This window comes from Mercenaria mercenaria, chromosome 4 (genome assembly GCF_021730395.1).
Source record: "Mercenaria mercenaria strain notata chromosome 4, MADL_Memer_1, whole genome shotgun sequence".
Lineage (NCBI taxonomy): Eukaryota > Metazoa > Mollusca > Bivalvia > Venerida > Veneridae > Mercenaria > Mercenaria mercenaria.
This window is the reverse complement of record NC_069364.1, coordinates 81,860,848-81,883,561: the sequence shown is the minus strand read 5'-3', so window position 1 is coordinate 81,883,561 and position 22,714 is coordinate 81,860,848. Positions and strand designations below refer to the sequence as shown.

The window sequence follows — 22,714 nt, the reverse complement described above, 5'->3', positions numbered from 1 at the left end:
GTCTGCCAGGATATGTTAAAAGTACTTTCAGGACTACTGGTGTAAAGGAGATGCCTTTATAGTGTGCAGGGTCATCAGGTTTGCCTTTCTTGGACACCTATTTTAAGAAAACTTGGGATACATTTGGTTTCAGTGATTCTATTTATCATTTGTTGCAGGGTCTGAACCACTGTATATTCACCGAATTTCAAGTGTTCTGCAGTAATTTTGCTTTTTTATTTCTTGGTAAGTTACTGGCTGCATGCTGTTTTCACTGTTTTCAAATATATGTTGGATTAACTTGATTTCCTCATTGATTTTTTTATATTCTTCAATGAAGTCTTCGTCTGTGAGGGGGGAAGTGGGTTTCCGGAAAGTTTGCCCACGTTTCAGTAATCTTCTCAGGGTCATCAATGGGTTGGCCAGCGATGGTTAAGACTTCAGTTTGTGTTGTTGAGTTTGCTCTCTGTTCTTTTATTAAACTGTAGAATGTTTTATCATCACCTTTTGAGTTCATGAATATTTTTTCTAGTTTCTTAAGTCTTTGCTTGTTGAACACCTGTCGTTGAGCCTTTCTTAGCAACCTTTTTGCTGTGATTATTGCTTGACGCTTTTTATTCTCTGGGTTCTTTGGGCAGCCATCTTTCTTCCATTCCCAATACTAGTATAGCATTTTGATGTTCTTTGAGGCATGTTTTATTGTTTCGTCATAATGTTTGAAGTTCATACGTTTCTTGTTTTTATCTTCTACTCGGCATACTCTTTTACTCTTTTCCTCTGCAGCTGTAAGTGCTTTGTTGAGCTGATTTATTCTGGTTTCAATGTCTGTGTCAGCATTGTTTTTCTTTCAGAAATTCTTTGGTGACTTCTTAGTACATCATTTTGTTGCATTTTTGCCATAGTGGTTTTTTCTGTTTTACCGGGCTCTTCTTGGGACTTTTTTGAATGGTGAGGTTCAAGTGAGCGGTTAGGCGTGTTGAAATATTGATCCGGGTCTACTTTAACTAAGGTTGTAACTTCCTCTGCTTTACTGCTGAGTAAAATGTAATTTACTTCATATTTGTCAAGTCAATTCGCATGAATGAAGGTAAGTTGACCAGATTATCTTACACACATGGTGTTTTCACTGACAAAATTCTTTAACACTTTATCGTGTTCATTCTCTGGGTTTCGCGATAAAGAAGACTTTAGATCACCACAGATGAGAACGCATGAGTATTGGTGAATTTTCGCACTACTTCTGAGAGTTCATCAAGTGTTGATCGAAATTCACCTTTGGTGTTGTTGCCTCTAGATGGCGTGCATTCACTAATTATACAAAGTTCAGGTTCTGTTTGTAATTGAAGAATATTTATTCGTTCTTGTCCATCAGGCTTTTTGGTACACTTAATATTCCAGTCAGTCCTGTATATTATTGCATTTCCACCATATCCTCTTGGGACTTGTATTGGAGAAATATGGTTGTTTTTGTCAACGGCTTTGCTGTGCGCAGTGTAGCTGTCAGAGATTGAGTCCAAGTAATTCAATTCAAAATCAAATATCCAGTGCTCTTGCAGACATATGACATCATGTGTTTGTAAATGTTTCTGTAAGTAGGCATTATTGCTTTTTACATTCTTTATATTTAATGTTGCTATTGATATGTTAAATGTTGTTCTTTTGGGGATTCCAATCTATTCTTGCGGTTGCTCTGCCGTAGTCTAAAAAATCCTGAGAGTCTCAGCCCTTGATTGGGGGAGTTTTCTACATAAATTGGTTCTTTTGACGCCTCTTTGTCTGTTTAGTTTTTTGTGCTTCATCCCTGTCTGCCCTTGAGTCATGAAATCTAACATTTTTGTAGCAGAGTGAAGGTTTGGCTTCTCTTTAAGTCTTTTCAGTTTTCCTACTAGTGGCTGTCTGGTCACCATTTCAGCCATCGAGGGTGGTTTCTTGTGGACATTGTTCTGCGTTTGTGCAGGAGTTTGTACGTCTGAGTGATTATTTTGACTAAGTTAATCTGCATTAGGAGTTTTAGGTTGTGGTTGCAGATTTTGCGCAGGTGTTTGTTGGATATTAGGGAGTAGGTGTGGTGCTGGCATCTGTGTCACTTGCGGTGGAGGTTGTGAGTTATTTTCGCATGGCATCCTACATGCAAACTGATTATAATTAGGAGATGGTAGAACGTTATTTTTTTGTCAAAATAGGTGAATGATGATATGATAATGGCATCCATCCTTGATTAGTTATCATCTTATTCATCTGTTGTGTAATTTGTTGTTGTTGCAATTTCATCAATCTCTGGGATGTCTCTAACTGTGCCATTCTCGAGTACATTTCCAGGTGATGGGGTTTTTCTAGAATACAGTTTGAATCATGGTAACAAGTGTTCATATGTAATTATCCAAGTGTTTCATTTCTCGTATAGTTCTGGGGATGTCTTGTATGGTTTTTGCCTCAAGTGTCTTTATGATATTAGCTGTATGCTCAGTTTGTTGTTTCATTTCTTATACTTCAACATCAGTCTTTTTTGTTGTTCTTTTGGGTTGCTTTTATTTGGAGTTAGCTCTAGTTGTTTTGTTGTTGTTAGTTTTTATTGTTAGTTTTTCTGCAGTTTTCATCTGCAATTTGTTCCGTTTCATGATTCTCGCCCTGTTCTATAGCCATTGAGATTATTCAGCTGGTCTGTTTGTAATTGTTGTCGAAGGGAGGGTTGTCCTAAATCTTCCTCGGTTACTGGTCTAATTTGTATGCTCATTTGATGGAGTTGCTCTTGACATTCATCTTTATAGTAGCATATTCGTCATTTTCAGGGTTCAGCTAACAGTTAATGTGTTCGTGTCGGGGGGATGAATGCTGTATATTTGGAAGTATTAATTGTCGGCATGATATGCAGTTTTAACATCATAGAATGTCATAAGATCGTCATCAATTTGTTCGCACTTGTTGTGATACCATCTTGAGCAGTTGTCACAGCATATACCTTCTGATGAGACAAAAATCTTGCAATAGAAGCAGAACTCAGGATCCTCTAAATCTTCACCAATGTCATCAAACGTATCTGTTGTGCCAGCTGTTATTTGCCTTTGGTGTTCCAGCTGCTCGACAGCCACACTGGTACTGCTATATGGGGTGTTTGCATTTTCGAGTAGGCAGTGATCAATTATTGCTGTTATATTATGGTCCAGGTTGATCATGGGCGGGTTGCTTTTTACTATTTCCAGTACCTCTGGGAGAATATCGTCTTGGAAAACACTAACATGTCTTCCGTTGATTAAGGGTGAGCACTGGGTATTGTATAGATTTAGAGTAAACTTTAATTTCATTTCCTGTGCTCCATTTTGAAGTTTATTGAAGGCACGTAGTATGTGTTCAGGCTTATTTCCTACTACATCAGTAACTTTTTCTTCTTCAAAAAAAGATGTTATACTTGTCGCATATTGATTTTATACTTGAGCCTAGCAGTTGACTTCTTAAGAGTTCATAACAGCCGGCATTACACTCAGTTTCGATTTGGCGACCACTGTCCTTGGGTATTATATTTATGAAGGGTTTATTACACGCTAATCTTTTCTTTTAAATTGACTTTACAGTGTTAAGTTTGAATTTACGAGTGGAAACGCCCTGTCCTATGTTTTCTGTTTGTACAGAGTGCTCTTCAGTTGAATTTCTTATGGAGATTTCCATGCCATTTAGTCTTCTTTCATATTAAAAGTTAAAATGTTTTCAATAAGAAATAAAATGAGAATGTTACAAGCACACTAAAAGTTGCGTTTTTTTTTTAGTATTTTCTTTACACGTGAACTTTTATATTGCCTTAACATCACCAGACTTCAGACATTAGATATTATCTTTTATTTCAATGCTTTGTGCTTTGTGGAACGTTGTATTTTTGTAACACTTCGATCGGTATAACTAAACTTCAGAATGGGTTTACATATGAGTGTGTACTTATCGATCTTTGAACACCTATGCACTTAGTCAGTTCTTTGATGCACAGGGATATTTTTCTTCAACATAGGCCTACATTAACTGCGGGTAGGTCTATCAGGGGCCATAACTACGTCAAAATAACTACGGCCTCATAACTGTTTTCATAGTGACTGCAAGTTCATATGATTTGATTTATATGATTTATTTAATACTGTTATGGTTCATAAAAAACATATGGAATAAAATACAAAATAATATAAAATGTGAACATGTAACAACCCGGAACACACAAAATTATACAAAGTAACAGGAGAATGAGTAACAATAACATTGTAATCATAATATTTTCTCCCACATTCAAGGATTCCTGACCAAGGCAATTAGCAAAGGTTCAAACCCCTGGAAGAATGACTAGCCTCTAAACAGCCACAACTTGACCACTGAAAAAAAAACAACAACAAATTTATGCATATTAACAAATTTCTAAAGAAGAAATCTAATGAGAGAACATTATCAAAAGTAGTAATTATATCTTTACAAAACAATGCAAGATTTTTTAAAAGTGCTTTGCTTCTACTGCTCATAAGTTCTTCAAATTTCAATGTATTAGGATACCTATAATAATATTGATAAATTTACGTCTACTGTTTACAAAATGTGCAAACTAAAAGAGATAGTGAAATTCCCCACCCAGTTGGTTTAACTACATACATGTAAGTTTCTATCTATATTATTATATTTGTTAAAATATTCTTCAAATACAAATTCTGGCTTAAATATACCATAGTTTAAACATTTGCTCAAAGTTACAATTTTGAATGAACTGACTTGAAATTAACAAAATCAATCGTGCAACATCGAGCATTTCCGTATACTCCGGTAAATACAGACTGTCTATTGCGTAGCATAAAGGCCGAGGTGATCAGATTGTTAACAAAATGTGAAACGCATATCTTTCCTCTTATTTTTATTCTTTTTGGTGTTTTCACAGTTGTCTCCCTTGAATAGGGTGGAGGCGCTGTCAGAAAAGTTGCAGAAGAAATTGGCAAGAGAAGTAAGTTCGATTTATTTCTTTATCGTAATTAAAATTTCTATGTGATAGCAGTAACTAAACGGTCAACACGTAAAAGTTACTTCAGACTCTCTTCTTTATGCTTTTGAGAGGATATTTGCATGTGAACGAACATGTTTCTGAATGAGGCTGACAACTTTCTGAACTTTTTCTGACTCGTATGTTTCATTTATCTGACTAGTGTATAAATATGCATTAGTTTGTTTATCAACCAGTCCTTTTGAATAGTGATGTTATATGGCATATTTTATACATTTCAGTCAATTCCAATTTCATATACTTACTATTCACTGTAACTTGACTCTCTTTTTGTAAACAAAGAGACATTAATCATGAAGAATGCCTTCAGGGAGTGTACACACCCACACATGCTATGTTATGTTGAGTACATATACATTTTAATACTGGATAAATATGTTTTAATGTTATATTAAATAGGGTTTGTAAAATTTCCAATCATTGGCATTTTGGCAACCATTAAATAATTCTGTTTATAGCTATATCATATGTAATTTGAAAGTTTGTAGGTGATGTTGATTACTTAACTGTGATTGTTAAATTGCGACACTAAGCAGTGTTCCCATTCACGTAAAATACTGCGTAAATCATGTAAAAAAGATAAAAATCACGCACATATTTTTTACCCTGTGCGAGATTGCGTGCGCACGAAAATGCCGTGAAGTTATAGGTTAATCTGAAATCCCACACTATGTCCTAAAAATAAACCTACTACGTTCCCGGCAAATCGATTTTCTCAGTGACGTCCTAAAAATGTAGACGGGTTTTATATATTACGCCCTGGGAAATGAATTAGCTCTTTAAAATTTTAACCAATCTAAGTTCTAACTCCCCGTCTGCAAGAACGTCGCAATCCCAAGCTTTACAGCAAATAACAAAATAACGAGTGATACTTCGCAACAATTGAGTAAAGAGTGCCAGCGGCCTACGACAGGCATTACCAGTGCTAAAGTTCAGAAAAGTACCCAAAACGTTTCCAAAATAAGTGGTTGTAAGAGTTTAACTTTAGTATAGAAATTATTATATGATAATTTCCATACCATCAAAAATTTAGATATATCCCCCAGTTTTTATGTCCAGGGGGTAAGTTTACCCTTGAAAAAATACTGAGTGGGAACACTAAGTACTACTGCTAGAATTGAGTTGAATATCACCAACACAGGGCTCAGCCTTAACTTTGAGGCCAATAGGGCAACTTCAGCTATAAATTCACTTACTGGAACCAAATTCTAGTTACCCAGTTAAACCTGTCTTGGTTAACTTTAGATAATGCTTTCAGTGTGGTAAGACTAATAAAGCAATGAAAAGTATCCATAAGCTTTGAAGTGCAACTCCAATGTTGACATCATCTAATTTAGCTTCTTAAAATTATTATACTCCCTCAAATGAAGTTTGGGGGATTTATAGGAGTGAGCTTTTGGTCCATTGGTTTACAAGGGTTCCGGACAATAACTCATAAAAGGCTTGACAAATTTATATAAATTTTGATACACAGGTCACTGGTGTAACATCATAAAATACAGGTCTGATTGGACTTTGTCTACAATTCACCATTTTTTACTTAGTTATGGCCCCTTTCCAACTTAAAATTTGCCATACTTATGGTCTCTGGACAATTACTCATGAAAGGCTTGACAGACTTTCGCCTCAGTCACAATCAAATGCATTTTTTTGTTTCACTTGGGGTCAAAAATAAAAGTTTGTAAAACTCTTTTATTTTGAAATGTTAATTTACCATATACCTTGGTTCTACAAAAACAATGGTAGTTGTCGCTGTCTGATAGTCCGACAATACTTTTTTTTTCGATATAAAGATGAATCTTCAGGGAAAAAATAAAACAGACATGACCATTTTTAAAGGACTGTTTTATTCAAATAACTCTTTAAGACCCAACAAAATTGTTACCACATGATAAGGTACATAAAAGTAATGTAGAAAACCCCAAAAACTAATAAATTACACAAAGATTTGTAGTTATTATCTTCTTTTGAAGTTCAAAATTCTAGAAATTTTTGTTTACTACTTGCTTTCAGTTTTTGCATACCTTTTGAAATGCATTTATTCAACTCAAATATGTTATTTTCGAAAAATTCAGTCATTTCTCTTTAAATAATGGTCTCATTTTTGTGATTACGACTATGTTTGGCAGAGATATCGCAATTTTAAAATGAAAGCCGAAATTTACCCAAAAAGTCTACGGACAAGACATCATCGCCAAGTGCTTTCTACATAGGTTTTAGAAGACAGTCTTTTAGTTCTGTTGAACTTTTTATGTTTAAAATGATCAAGAACAAGTAAATAACAAACAAATTTATGAAAAGAAGTATAATTGACGGTCTTCGGAATGTGTCTTCGAATAATTGAAGGATTTGAACAACTGTGACTAAATCAAAATGTCATTATGTGACAAGTTCTGTGCTATTGCTTACATAAATTAGGACTAATTGTTTTCATATTTCACTATATACTAAAAATAATGATACTTGGAAGGATCCTCACTGAAATAGGCTGTTAAAATTCTCCTTCAGCTTGGTGTCTACGGACAAGACATTTGACCATAATTTCTGTCTAAAAGACAGATAGAGTAATGATGTTTCTGATCAATGCTCATGCATTTAATGGGCTTAAGAACTGACCTTGCAGCCTGTTATGTACACCATTTAGACTATGTTTATTTATCTGTAATAACTTTTAACCTCAACTAAACAAAATAAACCATAATCTTCCTGAAATTGGATGGTGGAAGAAACCACCTGACTAGACTTTGTTGAGGCAAATATATTTACATGCTGTTATCAACCATATCAATCAAGAAATGGTAAAAAAGTATAAACACAAAGTTTAACATGATGAACTCTATATTCATTAAAGTAGAAACATTAAAAAAGTAGGAAGAACTTGTTAAACTTATAGCTCAGAACAACATCTTAAAAAGATTACAACTGTGTCTTAAATGGAAAACTAATGAAACAAACTCCCTTGCTGACTGCTTAAATAGCTGCATGTTGTAAAATACTCATATGACATTTATTCTGTGAGATCCATAACTCATACTAATATTTTAAGTAGTCCTGCAAAATAAAATTTCTGTGAATTTTAACCTGTTTACAGAATAATTAAATGTTCACTGTGATAAGTTTTTATCACTTAGTTTTGAGTCAGCTAATGACTTACATATTATGCTTTTTTCTTAAAATTCCCAAGATACATTCTCTTTTTCTAGCCAGTAATATTTTTGATTAATATTGACCTTTTTCCATTATATAAGATAGTACGACCGGAGACAAAGTTTTTTAACTATCTTTTTATCACATTTACTTCATTTTTTTCATGTTATCACCTAAATTAATATTATTTTCTTGGAAAAATACTGGAACAAATGTTAGTAACTCAAATCGTAAATCAAACTATGATTTCAAAATTCTAGACCTCTGCCTCTGATGCATGTGGGGAAGTTGGCAGTTACTTGCAGAGAACATGTTTGTACAGTACAGAATCAATTAACAATTGTTAAGTTACATAACTGAAATTCTGTTGAAAAAGGGCATTAAACCCCCCAAAAACAAACAAATCTAAATAGCTCTCATTTTTGAAAGGGAGAAAGCTGCAAGGAGACTACGGTAATCACGTAGTAAATTGCTTGTAATTTCTTTTTTAAGATGATTTAAACTGCTTCAATTTTATGTGATTTCAGTCAGTTACAGAATAAAAGTTGATAGGCAGATGAATAGAATGAAATCTTGAAAACCAATCACCATTATATCTTTGCCCTGAACAGCACAGAAATATGCAATCTTGAGTGGATTATAACAAAATGTTTAAGTTGAAAGTGGACAGCCCACACCATGTCTAACAATAGATCCATACTCCACTAGAATATGACCAAATGTCAAATGATTTTGCTTCTATCGTCTCATTCTTTCTGTTTTACTACTAACTTGTAAAAGATTGGGTTTTTTTGCATTTCAGAGTCTCTTGATTTATTTCAAAGAACTGACTTGATATATTTCTAAGGTCCAGTGCTGGTTTTTATTGAAAACAGAAAATATATTGAATAGTATTTGTGCAATGTCTTGTCCGTAGACTCTTCCACTGCATGCCTTGTTTTTGCCATAACAAAGGGAGGGTTAGAAAGAAATGTATTATTCCTTTTTTGATAGCTTTTAACATTTATATAAGTCATGTATAAGATTAAAACATATTCTATATCCATTGTACTTCTCAGATTCAGATTGTACACACAAGAATAAATGGGTAACATTTTGCATTTGGAAGAAGTAAGTTTCATTAGAAATATATTTATTCTATATTTTGTATAAACATTAAGTGTGGTGTATCATTGAAACTTGATAAATAGCTCCAGTATGATTTTATAAATGATATTTGTCAAAAAAACTTAGTTTCTTTTGTGTCTACGGACAAGACATGTGTCTACGGACAAGACATTTTGCAATTCAACAACTATTTATATCTATATAAACCAGCTTAATTCCGTCTAATGTTTATCAACTTAGACACTATCCTAGCAGCTTTCATACCAACAGTGATTAAACTCTAATATTGCATCCTTCACAAAGAAAATAGGTGTCTACGGACAGGACAAAAAAATTGGCGCATTTATCATTGTCTGTTCAGAGTCAAATTTGAGGAGATAAGAAACTTTCACCTGAAAGAATGCTATTATTTTCAGAAGAAGGTAGACTGAAGTTCACACAGAGACAAATAAGACAGTAAAAAAAGAATTATTTTATAATGAAATCACATTATCTGATATGAGGAAGAGCAAAAAGGCAAAATATATAACAAAACGGTCTTGTCAATCTTCAGTACATAACTTCTGTTGTGGGTAACATAGACAGTTGAAATAACTTGCAGCTGAAAGAAGACGAATTTTCCTGTAAACCAAACAGCACAAAAAGGTCTTGCTGGTTCAGGCTTTAATTAAAATGAAGAGACAAAAAGCACATTTTTTAAGGTGAAACAATATAACGCTGAATTTTGGCCTTTTTTCTGTTATTGGACAGCATGGCGTTCGTTTTATATGTACATCAGCTACCTGATAGTAGTTTTACCTGCAATTGGGTAGTGATATGTAACTCCTGAAGTGCTGAAGGCAGAATATATAAACATGCACTTTTAAATTTGGGTGTATAACACAGAGCACCTAAAAAGTATGCATTTGATTGTGACTGAGGCGTTTATTAATTTTTGGTACACAGGTGTAACATCATAAAATACAGTTCATGATTCACTTTGCCTAGTCAACAAACCTCCAACTTAAAATAATTTAATTTGCCACTGTTACACTTTTGTGACTTGTAAGGCCGTATTGTGGTGATATACTTCTGTCACTCCTGTGACAGTTATAGTTTTGTTAGTACAACATTTAAGTACTTCCTTTAATATCTACTCATCACAAAACTTAGTTTTAATTATGAAATGGCATAATTTCATTAACAAAATGGTTAAAGTTAAACTTTCAGTTAGGTACAATATTTGGATTGTGAAATCTGAGTTAAGAGTTTGCTGTAAATAGAGACTTTAAACATGTTAAATGGTGAACTTCCAGTGTCTTTAACAAATATATACAGGTATTATACATTGTACATACTTTTATTTTAGAAGTCAATATGAAGAGTCTGGTGTTACTTCTGTGTAGTGTGATTGGTCTTTCACACTGTGTGTTGATTGAATGGACAGCTAAGGATTATCCTAACCCACAGGATGATCCAGAAGCTTGTGGTAGATATCCAGACAAGCCATCATATGTATGTGATCCAAATGGACTGATCAGCAGAAAAGCAGGTATAGTCCTAAATTTTACATTTGAATTTTTTTTTCTGCAGATTTAATGCCATTTTCATTAGAATTTCAGTTACCGCATATACGGCAGGCAGAAACCTTTGAGGTGTTCCAGAATTATAAATATTTGATCAGTAATATAATTTTTATTATAGCATATAAATTTGGTGTAATATATAATATTGTATTCCTAACCCTCTTCTGGTAACTGACAACTTTCCCAATGAATGTAATAGAGTTTAGGTTATCACAGAGAACACTGGTCTTGCATAAGTGTCAAACTCGTGGTCTGTTGTAGGTACTAAGGTTCAAAGTGCATGGTATCATTTTTAGCTCACCTGTCACATAGTGACAAGGTGAGCTTTTGTGATCACCCTTCGTCCGTCGTCAGTCCGTCCGTCCGTGCGTCAACAATTTCTTGTCTGCACGATAGTGGTTCATTTATGATTTTATTTTAACCAAACTTGCACACAACTTGTATCACCATAAGATCTCTGTTCCTTTCTTGAACTGGCCAGATCCCATTATGGGTTCTAGAGTTATGGCCCCTGAAAGGGCCAAAATTAGCTATTTTGACCTTGTCTGCAAATAGCACCTTTATTTATAATTTGATTTTTACCACCATGGCACACAATCTTTAAAACCATAAGGTCTTGGTTGCTTTCTTGAACTGGCCAGATTCCGTTATGGGTTCCAGAGTTACGGCCCCTGAAAGGGCCAGAATTAGCTATTTTGACCTTGTCTGCACATAGAGCTTCATTTATGATTTTATTTTAACAAAACTTTGCAAATAACTTGAATCACCATAAGATCTGTTGCTTTCTTTGAACTGGCGAGGTTTCTATTATAGGTTCCAGGTTATAGCCCCTGAAGGGCCAGAATTAGCTATTTGACCTTGTCTGCACAATAGCAGCTTCATTTATGATTTGAATTTAATCAAAGTTGCACAAAACTTGTGTCACCATAAGATCTCGGTTCCCTTTTTTTACCGGCCAGATTCCATCATGGGTTCCACAGTTATGGCCCCTGAAAGGTCCAAAATTGGCTATTTTGGCTTTTGCAGCCATATAGAGACTTCATTTATGGTTTTATTTGATACAAACTTCAAAAATATCTTCAGCAACAAGAAATCTTGGGTTCCATGACAAATCAGATCCAATCGTAGATTCCAGAGTTATTTTTTATCTGATTACCTCCCCTGATTGTAATCAAAATGGATTTATATCAGTAAGTACTTATAGGACTTATTTGAAATTTCATTATTGTCATTAGTTGGACTGAGCCAATCAGGGTAGATAACTATGGACTGATTTTATGTCAAATTACCTCCCTTTATTTCAAATTAAACGGTATATCTCCGTAACTAATGAAGATACTGGTCTGAAATTTCATTTATGCCAACAGATTTATTTGGCAGATCCTTCTTTTGTTCACTTACAATAATTTTTTTTTGAAATTTTTTCACTTTTACGTCTCTAAATAGCTTATTTTTAGTAACTTTTTTATTATTGGCCATAGGGAAAACCCGAGGCCACTTTTCTGTGGTACAACATGGATGGTTCCTCCAATTTTTAGGTGTATTTTGACATATCTGTACCTTGTAAGATTTTTTTTTTCTTTTTGGTTAAATTTCTTCCCTTTGTTGTTCTGTCCTTTGGACTTAGATATTTTTTCTGAGGACCTTCTTGTCCTCAAGTGCATTGATAACAGGTGAGCGATATAGGGCCATCATGGCCCTCTTGTTCAATATTGGTATTAACCCTTATTATGCTGGGCACGATTGATTCTGCCTTTGCGACCAGTGTAGAAAGATGTACAAGTTCATTATAGAAATTTAGCAGGTTAAGGGTTAAATACAATGCCAAGCTAAAGGGCATGCCCCTACATGGAAGTGAATTTTGATAATACATGAAAGGTGTATGTTTCTGTTGCATTATGTACAGCTGACACATGAAGCTGCAACACTGTTTTGTTTTGTCTTTACAGCTGACTTTCTAGACCATATACTGCTGAATCTTCAGAATGACACCAAATGTCCATGCTCAACCTACTCCTGTGAGGGAAGACAGCATAGCAAGGGATATATTATGGCTATAGCTCTTGTCGAGAAAATTTATAAACCAGAAAAGTAAACACAATTTGTTTTTTGAATCATTATATTTTTAGCCCACCATCATCAGAAGGTGGGCTATTCAAATCACTCTGCGTCCTTGGTCCGTCGTCCTTCCATCCGTCATTCCGTCCGTCCTTCCGTTAACAATTTCTCGTTATCGCATCTCCTCAGAAACTACCAGGGGGATTTTGACCAAACTTTGTCAGAATGATATATTGGTACCCTAGTTGTGTCCCCCTGAAAATCAGACTGGTTCAACAATTTTTGAATGAGTTATGGCCCTTTGTTTATTTCTATAATTTACATAGATTTATATAGGGAAAAACTTTGAAAATTTTCTTGTCCAAAACCACAGAGCCTAGGGCTTTGATATTTGGTATGAAGCATCATCTAGTGGTCCTCTACCAAGATGATTCAAATTATTTCCCTGGGGTCTAATATGGCCCCGCCCCAGGGGTCACATGGTTTATATAGACTTATATAGGGAAAAACTTTGAAAAACCTCTTGTTCAAAACCACAGGGTCTAGGGCTTTGATATTTTGTATGTGACATCATCTAGTGGTCTTCTACTAAGATTGTTCAAATTATCCCCGTAGGGTCAAATATGGCCCCGCCCCGGGGGTCACATGGTTTACATAGACTTATATAGGGAAAAACTTTGAAAATCTTCTGGTCCAAACCACAAAGCCTAGGGCTTTGGCATTTGTAATGTAGCATCATCTGGTGGTTCTCTACCAAGTTTGTTCAAATTATCCCCGTAGGGTTAAATATGGCCCCGCCCTGGGGGTCACATGGTTTATATAGACTTGTATAGGGAAAAGCTTTTAAAATCTTCTTGTCAATAACCTACAACATTCAGATTTGGACCACATATATGGTTTTGAGTGGCAAGATGAACCTTGACATGAGTTGACCTTGATTTTGACCTAGTGACCTACTTTCACATTTCTGTAGGTACAGCCTTCAAATTTGGACCACATGCATAGTTTTGTGCACTGAAAAAAACGTTGACATTGACCTAGTGACCTACTTTCACATTTTTGAAGGTACAGGCTTCAAATTTGGACCACATGCATAGTTTCATGTTCTGAAATGAAATTTGACCTTGATTTTGACCTAGTGACCTACTTTCACATTTCTCAAGCTACAGCCTTCAAATTTGGACCACATGCATAGTTTTGTGTACCGAAACAAACCTTGACCTTTACATTGACCTAGTGACCTACTTTCACGTTTTTGAAGGTACAGGCTTCAAATTTGGACCATGCATAGTTCTGTGTTCCGAAATAAAATTTGACCTTGATTTTGACCCAGTGACCTACTTTAACATTTCTTGAGCTACAGCCTTCAAATTTGGACAACTTGCATAGTTTTGTGTACCGAAATGAACTTTGACCTTAAGTCTTAAAGATTGACCTAGTGACCTAATTTCACATTTCTGTAGCTACAGGCTTCAAATTTAGACCACATGCATAGGATTGTGTACCGAAACAAACTTTGACATTGACCTAGTGACCTACTTTCACATTTTTGATGGTACCGGCTTTAAACTTGGACCACATGCATAGATTTGTGTTCTGAAATGTAATTTGACCTTGATTTTGGCCTAGTGACCTACTTTCACATTTCTCAAGGTACAGCCTTCAAATTTGGACCACTTGCATAGTTTTGTGTACTGAAATAAACTTTGACCTTAAGATTGACCTAGTGACCTACTTTCACATTTCTCAAACTACAGCCTTCAAACTTGATGCACATGCATAGTTCTGTGTACAAAGAACTTTGTCCTTGAAATTGATCTAGTGACCTACTTTCACATTTCTCAAGCTACAGCTTTCAAATTTGGACCACATGCACAGTGTTGTGTACGGAAATGAAATTTGACTTTGAGCTAGTCATTAAGTCTTGAAATTTGGAACACTCAAAAATGGCACATTGGTGGGCGCCAAGATCACTCTGTGATCTCTTGTTATTTAAGTAATTATTAATAATAAATCCCAAACTGATTTATTGTTGAATAAAATCATTGTTTAGAGTTCAGATGTGAAGGAATTATATCACACGGGCACATAATGTGCATGTAAATGACAATGATTTTATTCAAGAACAAATCAGTGTTTGAGATATATTATTTCGATTCTTACATTTTATCAAGAATTATAAAGTACATCCTTGACGGCATCCACCAAATATTTGCCTGTTTTGTGTTGGTTTCTTTCTAACTGCTGCTATAACATTTGATGCTAAGACTTGAAATGGTTAGTAATATATATCAAATCCCAGATTGTTCAGATGGTTCCGGTTCATTGAACATATGGATCTTTCTTGTTTAAATAGAAATATGTTTTCAGCTATCAGACTTTAAATGTTTTCTTCTCTGAAGCCATAATAGCTAGAGCTTTGATATTTGGCGTGTGATATAATGGTTTGACTCTACCATAATCGTCCAAATACAAATGTAATTGTCCTAAGGTCAAAAATGGCCACACCCTATTGTGTGACATGAATTACTACAGGCTTATATATAAGAAATTTTGAAAATCTTCTTCTCTTAATCCAAAGCTAGAGCCTTGATATTTGGTGTGTGATATCAGGGTTTTACTGTCTACCTTAATTGTTCAAATTATTGCCTGAGATTCAGACGTGTGTGACATGTATATAATATAGGCTAACATAGAAGAAACCTAACTCTGTACTTGTACATTATGCAAACACACTTGAAGCCTTGTACACAGATGAGTGCTTTAGGGTCAATGACCCTCATGTTTTGATATCTGTGCCACTTCTCCTATACCACTGATTGGAATTCAACCAAACCTCACAGGAGTTAACACTGCCAAGACTAGTTGTTATCATTGGGATGTTATGGTTCAGTTATTTTCACTGGAGTTATGGCCCTTAATTTGTGGTATTTTACACTTCCTGCATGTAGTGGGAGACATTATGTCTTTTCTTGAAAAGCAATCTCCAGTGTTTGATTATTATTTAGAATTATCTACAAATTTTGAAATATGCCAAGGGAGCAAACTGCTTAGGAATGGTTTACATTTCAGTGTACAGGATACAGTTGATGGCAGGAAAGGGCTGGTGAATCAGTTTGCCTTTGATTTACTGCGTAAACGTTGGAACACCTGGGACACTTGTGATGAACTTATCATTATTGCTTTCTCAAAGGATGATCGTATAGTGAGTATTTACTACCTTATATAAATGGCTGTTCCAGTTTATGCTATATATCAGATCAATAATCAACACAGGTTTGCTGTGCTTAAGGCAAGACCTAAAAAAAATCTGTGAAAAATTATTTAATTATTGTGAGAAAACTTTTACTTGCAGTTAACAACAGTGTCTGGCAAAACACCCCTGCGGGTGTTGACTGATCCCATCACAAAGGCCATCCAAATTGAATTGGCAAGGTTCTTCAGAGACGATGGTGGAAATGTCGGCCAGGGTCTGCACTACCTAACCATGAATTACAGGTTAGTCAATTACTACTGTAGAGAGAAAGTCACCATATGGCCTATAATTGTGTCAGTGTGATGTTTAACCCAACAAAACAAAACTGTAGAGAGAATTTAAGCCTTTTAAAAAATTCTGAGTCTTTGGTCTAGAGGGATTGTAGTGTTAGAAACAAGAGTTGTGAAACACAAGTTTCTTACTGTTTCTTGTAATCTGATCTTAATATCTTGAGCACCATGCAGGTATGTATCTGCAGTCTTCACACTGCAACATGCTTTTAACAACTCATACAATCCTGTCATTTTCGCTAGGTGAAAATTCAGTTTCAGTTGTATTTTATCTTTGCATTATGTGCTGGCTTCATGTACAGGGTTTCCTTGATGCATTTTTTTGTGCGCTTTATCATACCATATTCCCAAATGACCCTAAAATAATTTTGAATGTGTTACAGATGATGCAAATGAACTTGCAACCAAATTTTTGGTGATGCAAATTTTTGTTCCCAGTCTAGTTAAGTAAGCATGGGTTCGCACATCAGTTCAACTTTGTAACGTTGACAGTGACCAAAGTTTCATTATTGGATACAGTTCAGGGTCTACAATCTGCATACAGTGTAAACCTGTCTATACTAGACTGTGTCGAAACTTTAACAATCCAATACAGATCAATATGACTTGATAAAGCTTAGCATACAACATAATGGCTCAAAAACATGTTTTCTGTTATCTGCTGTAAGCACGAAGGAAGTGCTCTGTGGTCTTTTGTATCCAAGAGGTTCATGCTTAAAGGCATGGCTGTCTTTGCATTGAAAACATTAATTGTAAATTGAAGTCCTGGTCATGTTAGCCAGTTAATTATGATATTTTAAAAACTTTTGACCGGCTAGAATTGAAAATGACCCCAAAGCCAAATATGAAGGGGACATGATGACCCTCTTACAAAATTTCTAAGAGAAAACTCTTGGACATGTGTATGATGACTACGTTCTGGATCATGTACTACCATGTTATAGTTATGGTGTATTTGAGATAATATTTTAGGTGCGTGTTAGATGGCTACAACTACTACTGGATCATGTAAAGCCGTGTTATAGTTATGGTGTATTTGCTATAATATTTCAGACGTGTGTTAGATGGCTACAACTACTACCCGATCATGTACTCGGATGTTGTTCCAGATAGTGCCGCCAATATGATCAAAGTCTCCATCATCACAAGCATCATCACTACAGTTCTACTCAATATATTCTGTTAATTAATGTTTGCTCTTATTGGGAAAAAATCTTAACATATCTACATGGCGCATTTTACAAGATTAAGTATTTTAAAAAGTGAAGGAAAAAACAAGTAGATTTCTTAATGATGAAAACTGAGTAGGATGCAAAATTGAGATCATCCTACAGAACTTAATACTTGCAGGAATAATTTTAACAGCATTCAGATACAGTTCCTTTTTATGTTCAAAGTACTGAGACTAATTAGATTTTGTTAAGTGAAATGTCCCTTCAGGTTACAAAAGGCTTCTGTACAGTTGCTGTCTGATGGTCACTGCTTTTTTGTAAGAGTGTTTTTCCCAATTTTATTGATATTACTTGAAGGTTTTCATTTTAGATAATTTAGTTAAAGACAAGTGAAAGTTTAACCAATGTTTGATAAGTAAAGATAAGTTTTTGTGATTTTACCAGTAGTTTACAAAGGTAAGAACTTACGTATGGATGTCATTTGATTCTGAAATTTCAAAATTTGTTATTAAGATATTGATATTGTTACTGAAAAAGTTCCTGTTTCTTTGATTAAGTTGGGGTTTTGATGTTGTTGTTTTTTTTCACTACAGTAAATGATGAAAAAAGCTAATGACATTTGACAAATATAAATTTATTTGACCTGCATCAGATCTGATCTGTCAAGAGAATCTCAATGCTGTTTATCTTGTATTGATCAGCTAATTTTGTTGTTTTGAGAATCAAAGCTTGTATAGAACCAAGTGTGTGATTTGTGAGTTAAATCAAATTAACACTTGTTTTTTTTTTATACCAAAGATTTTTTTTTAAGTGAACAACTGACTAACTACTTAAAAACTGACTTACTTCTTACTAACTGGTGCTATATCATTACTGTTTTGTTTCAGTGCTAAGGTGTTTTCATTTCATAAGTGGAAAATGTATAAATTGACTATATATTCATTCATTACTTTTGCATATCATATGATTCGGCTTAATGTATACTTGTATATTTAAATCCAAACAAGCTGCTGAAAGGGTAGAAGTATGTGCTTGTAAAAAATCTCACTAGTTACGCTGATTTGGACTTTCCATCAATTCTTACGTGTTTACATCTATCCACAGCTGCAGTTACCAGTATATGATATATATAATAAGCATATCTTTGAGAAATGTCTTAAATACTGGACATCCAGCTGGCTTATGGAAGGTCAGTGGTTCTACCCAGGTACCTGCCCATAATGAAATCATGCCCGGAGGGGCTCATGAGGTCTTCCTCCGTCATCAGAGCTGGACAGTAGCCTTATGACCTATAATTGTGTTGATGCAATGTTAAATCCAACAAAACAAACAAACTGTTAACAAACTTAATAATGATTGCTGATAATAGATGTTGCTACCTGTTTTTAACATTCTGAAAGGCTAATGGACATTGGCAGACTGGCTTTTGACAAAAGTAATTAACTAGAATCATTTTTATAAATGTCTAGATTCAGTATTCTAGGATATGTTTACCCAAGGATTTTTCCCCTTATATTGCAAATAATCAGGGTTGCTATATGATTCATTTACATAGTTATGATGGTAGACGCTCCTTGTGCCAGTTTTATACAAGACATTATATTGTCTCAAAATGCTACATGACTGCAGTCAGTGCTATTTGTATTTTTAACAGTGATCATTGAGAATAAAATTTAATTCATGATATCTATAATGGGGGTATTAGCAGGTAATTTTGCAATTGTGGGAACATAAAGCTTTTGTTATTAGGTGTATTGGATGTTAAAGTTTACAAAATACACTGGATTAATTAAGTTTTAAAGATATTTGTGTGCAATACAAGGTTGCTTAGTAGGAATACAAGACTGTTGTTTATATAATTTTATATGTATATGCATGTATGATTTATTATATTGGAAAGTTTTTAGGGAGTTTGGAGAAATGTTGGCGTTTTTTATTAGCTCACCTGAGCACTAAGTGCTCGGGGTGGGCTATTGTGATCGTTTACTGTCCGGCGTCCGCCGCCTGTCCGTCACACTTTCCTTTAAACAACATCTCCTCTGAAACCATTTGGTGGAAGTTCATGAAACCTGGTCTGGATGTTCATTCGGTGGTCCTCTTCCAAAGTTGTCATGTGGTTCCACTTTGTTGCACATAGGGGCCACCAGGGCTAAAAATAGAAAAATCTTTTAACCTTATAATATGTAATCCTCTACCAAGATTGTTCAAATTATCCTGATTCGTCAAAAAACATGGCCACCAGGGGATGTGGGAATTTTTTCCTATATGTATATATTGGAATCTTCTTGTATGAAACAGCAGGTTCGATTTTGAAATAATTTCACACAAATGGTCCTTGTGTGACTCTATCAAGACTGTTCAAATAATTTTGATTCGTCAAAAAACATGGCTGCCAGGGGGTGAGGTCACTTTTCCCTATATGTGTATAATGGAAACTTCAAAAATCTTGTAGGAAACTGCTGGCCTGATTTTAAAATAATTTCACGTAAATGGTCCTTGAGTGACCCTCTACCAAGGATGTTCAAATAATTCAGATTTGTCGAAAACATTGTTGCCAGTCTTCCCTATATGTGTATATTGTAAACTTTAAAAATGTTCTTGTCAGAAATAGCAGGTCCAATTTTAATATGATTGTCAGAAACTGCTGGCCCTTTACAAAGATTGTACAAATAAACTGTTCCATTATAATTTCATAGACATTTTCCATGCATAATTATCTTCCAAAACTGTTGAAGTAAGCAATGTATCTCAGGTGAGCCAACTAGGGCCACCATGGCCCTCTTGTTCATTCTTTGACCACATTTTACAGAAAATTAGTTCGTTTTTGCTGTACTAGATCCATATTGAACCATACTGAATTGTGTATGATGTCAGCTTTCTGCATGATATTGTTTGGCAATGGGCAGTAGACACCAGTCACAAAAATGGAAAATCTATTCTGGCTTTAAAATGATTCTGACTTACATATTTTGCAGATATAAAGAGAAAACTCTCATGCAGATGTCTAAAGATTCTGAGCACAACCTTACATAAGTTTAGTGAAATGTGGTCTCAGAATGTATTTGTTTGCTGTTTAATGATTTGAGATTATTTAAACATTTTATATGTTTTTTTTTATAAATGTTAGTTTTATTTTATTCACTTTTTACCTGTTTATAACTTGCATGCTTTTGCTTTATCTTGATAACTTTTGTATTGTTGCTGCTCATAGGCTAGGTTTATAATATTTTGATCTTATAAATTTATTGTATCAAAACAGGGTACCCAACTACATATTGGTAAAGTAATTTTACTTTATTTTTGAAAAATAGCTTTGTGTTTACAGATCAAGTGAAATTTTTCCATTTCCTGAAATACAGTCAGTGAGTCTGCTATTAAACATAAAAGGTATACCAATATTGTAGAAAAAAATCCAATGAAAGAGTGATAAAACAAATTTAGATTTTATGTACACACACTGGGAGATTATTTTGTTCATAGTCTGCAGTGCTTTTAGAGTTGTTAAAATCACAAGGTGGAAATTCTGTCAGTTTATACTAAGACTGCTTAACAGGACATTTTCAAGATAATTATCTTTTAAAGGCACTGGCCTCCAGATTTTGGCTAAAGAATGATCTTTTGATATTGAAGTTTGGTCATAATATGAACACAAGTTTTTGTTTCTAAACAATCTTTAAAGTGCTAAATCAAGAAAAAAACAATACCGGTAACCTAGTCAGGAATCGAAACTGGGTGGCTGCGGCAATAAACATTTTTGTGTGATCTTGACCAGTATACCATGGAGGAATACGTATGTAATGGTTGTTAAATATAAAGCTTTATAATTTAATAAGGCATTTTACCTACCCCTTTAAAAATGCTTTTCAATTCAGAATGGAAAAATTAGTAAAAACAACTTATAATCTGGCAGTACCTAAATTTCAAGGCCTTCTTAAAAATATATCAATAATTTTCTGACATTTGAAAATAAATCTTTTTTGGTTGTTCGATCTGGAGGTCAGTGCCTTTAACAAACATTATTAACATTAACTGCCATTCATTTTTGAGCACCAGCTCTATTTTAATATTTCAAAAATTGTAGTTTTCTCATAGTAAAACAATTACCAAAGAAAGAAAGGATGAATTTGTTGTAGTTTTGTAACACAAATAGTATTTATTATGCAGTTTTCACGTCTTATCTGCTTTATATTGTGTATTGTATTGACCCTATGCAATAAAGTATTTTGTTATCAATCTTTTGTGTTTATTTTAGCTTAACTATTCGAAGAAAGTGTAGAGCTATTGTAATCACTTGTTCTCTGCATTATTATGTGTCACAAACTTTTTGTATGCAAGCTTGTATCTCGGTACACACTAATGTGAATGGATTGAAACTTCACACACTTGTTCACTGTGATAATCTGAAAGGCACTGCATAGTTTCCAGAATTGTATTTTACCTGTTTACAAAATTATGCCCCTTTTTCACCCTAGCAATTTTTGGTTCAGTTTTTGTCAAGCCCGCTTGCAGAAAGTGAAGACATAGGCGTCCAAATGGCTGTTTGATGTATGTGAGTTTGTAAGTGCTTGCGTCCATCTTGATTTTTTTGTCTAGACAGTAACTTTGACATGCATAAAGGAATCTGGTTTTATATTTGGCATGAATGTTAACATCCATGAAACAGTGTCATGCGCAAACCCTAGGCCCTCTCAAAAGTCAAGGTTACTCTCAGGGGTCAAAGGTCATGTATGATCTTTGGCCATAACTTGGAATGGACATGCATTGATCAATCTTCTATTTTTTGTCAGATCCCATTTTTGTGGACACCATTTTTTTTTTAGCTCACCTGTCACAAAGTGACAAGGTGAGCTTTTGTGATCGCGCGGTGTCCGTGCGTTCGTCCGTAAACTTTTGCTTGTGACCACTCTAAAGGTCACATTTTTCATGGGATCTGTATGAAAGTTGGTCAGAATGTTCACCTTGATGATATCTAGGTCAAGTTTGAAACTGGGTCACGTGCCATCAAAAACTAGGTCAGTAGGTCTAAAAATAGAAAAACCTTGTGACCTCTCTAGAGGCCATAATTTTCAATGGATCTTCATGAAAATTGGTCAGAATGTTCATCTTGATGATATCTAGGT

The 22,714-nt window shown here is 34.6% G+C and overlaps 1 protein-coding gene across 1 annotated transcript; it reads left to right on the top strand.

The window, feature by feature from the left end:
- The first annotated feature begins 4,793 nt into the window (after positions 1 to 4,793).
- Positions 4,794 to 21,827, top strand: LOC123552288 (uncharacterized). Its single transcript, XM_045341830.2, has 6 exons — positions 4,794 to 4,942; positions 10,602 to 10,784; positions 12,768 to 12,909; positions 15,949 to 16,081; positions 16,232 to 16,374; positions 17,476 to 21,827. The coding sequence occupies exons 2-6, from the start codon at positions 10,610 to 10,612 to the stop codon at positions 17,606 to 17,608; spliced, it is 726 nt and encodes a 241-aa protein (XP_045197765.1). The 5' UTR covers positions 4,794 to 4,942; positions 10,602 to 10,609; the 3' UTR covers positions 17,609 to 21,827.
- Positions 21,828 to 22,714: the final 887 nt, after the last annotated feature.

Bases quoted from the DNA above. Each gene is read 5' to 3' on its own strand.
- LOC123552288 (XM_045341830.2), top strand. From the start codon at position 10,610: ATGAAGAGTCTGGTGTTACTTCTGTGTAGTGTGATTGGTCTTTCACAC. The intron at 12,910-15,948 runs GTAAACACAATT...TTTACATTTCAG, and splicing joins AAAATTTATAAACCAGAAAA to TGTACAGGATACAGTTGATG. The intron at 16,082-16,231 runs GTGAGTATTTAC...TTTTACTTGCAG, and splicing joins TCTCAAAGGATGATCGTATA to TTAACAACAGTGTCTGGCAA.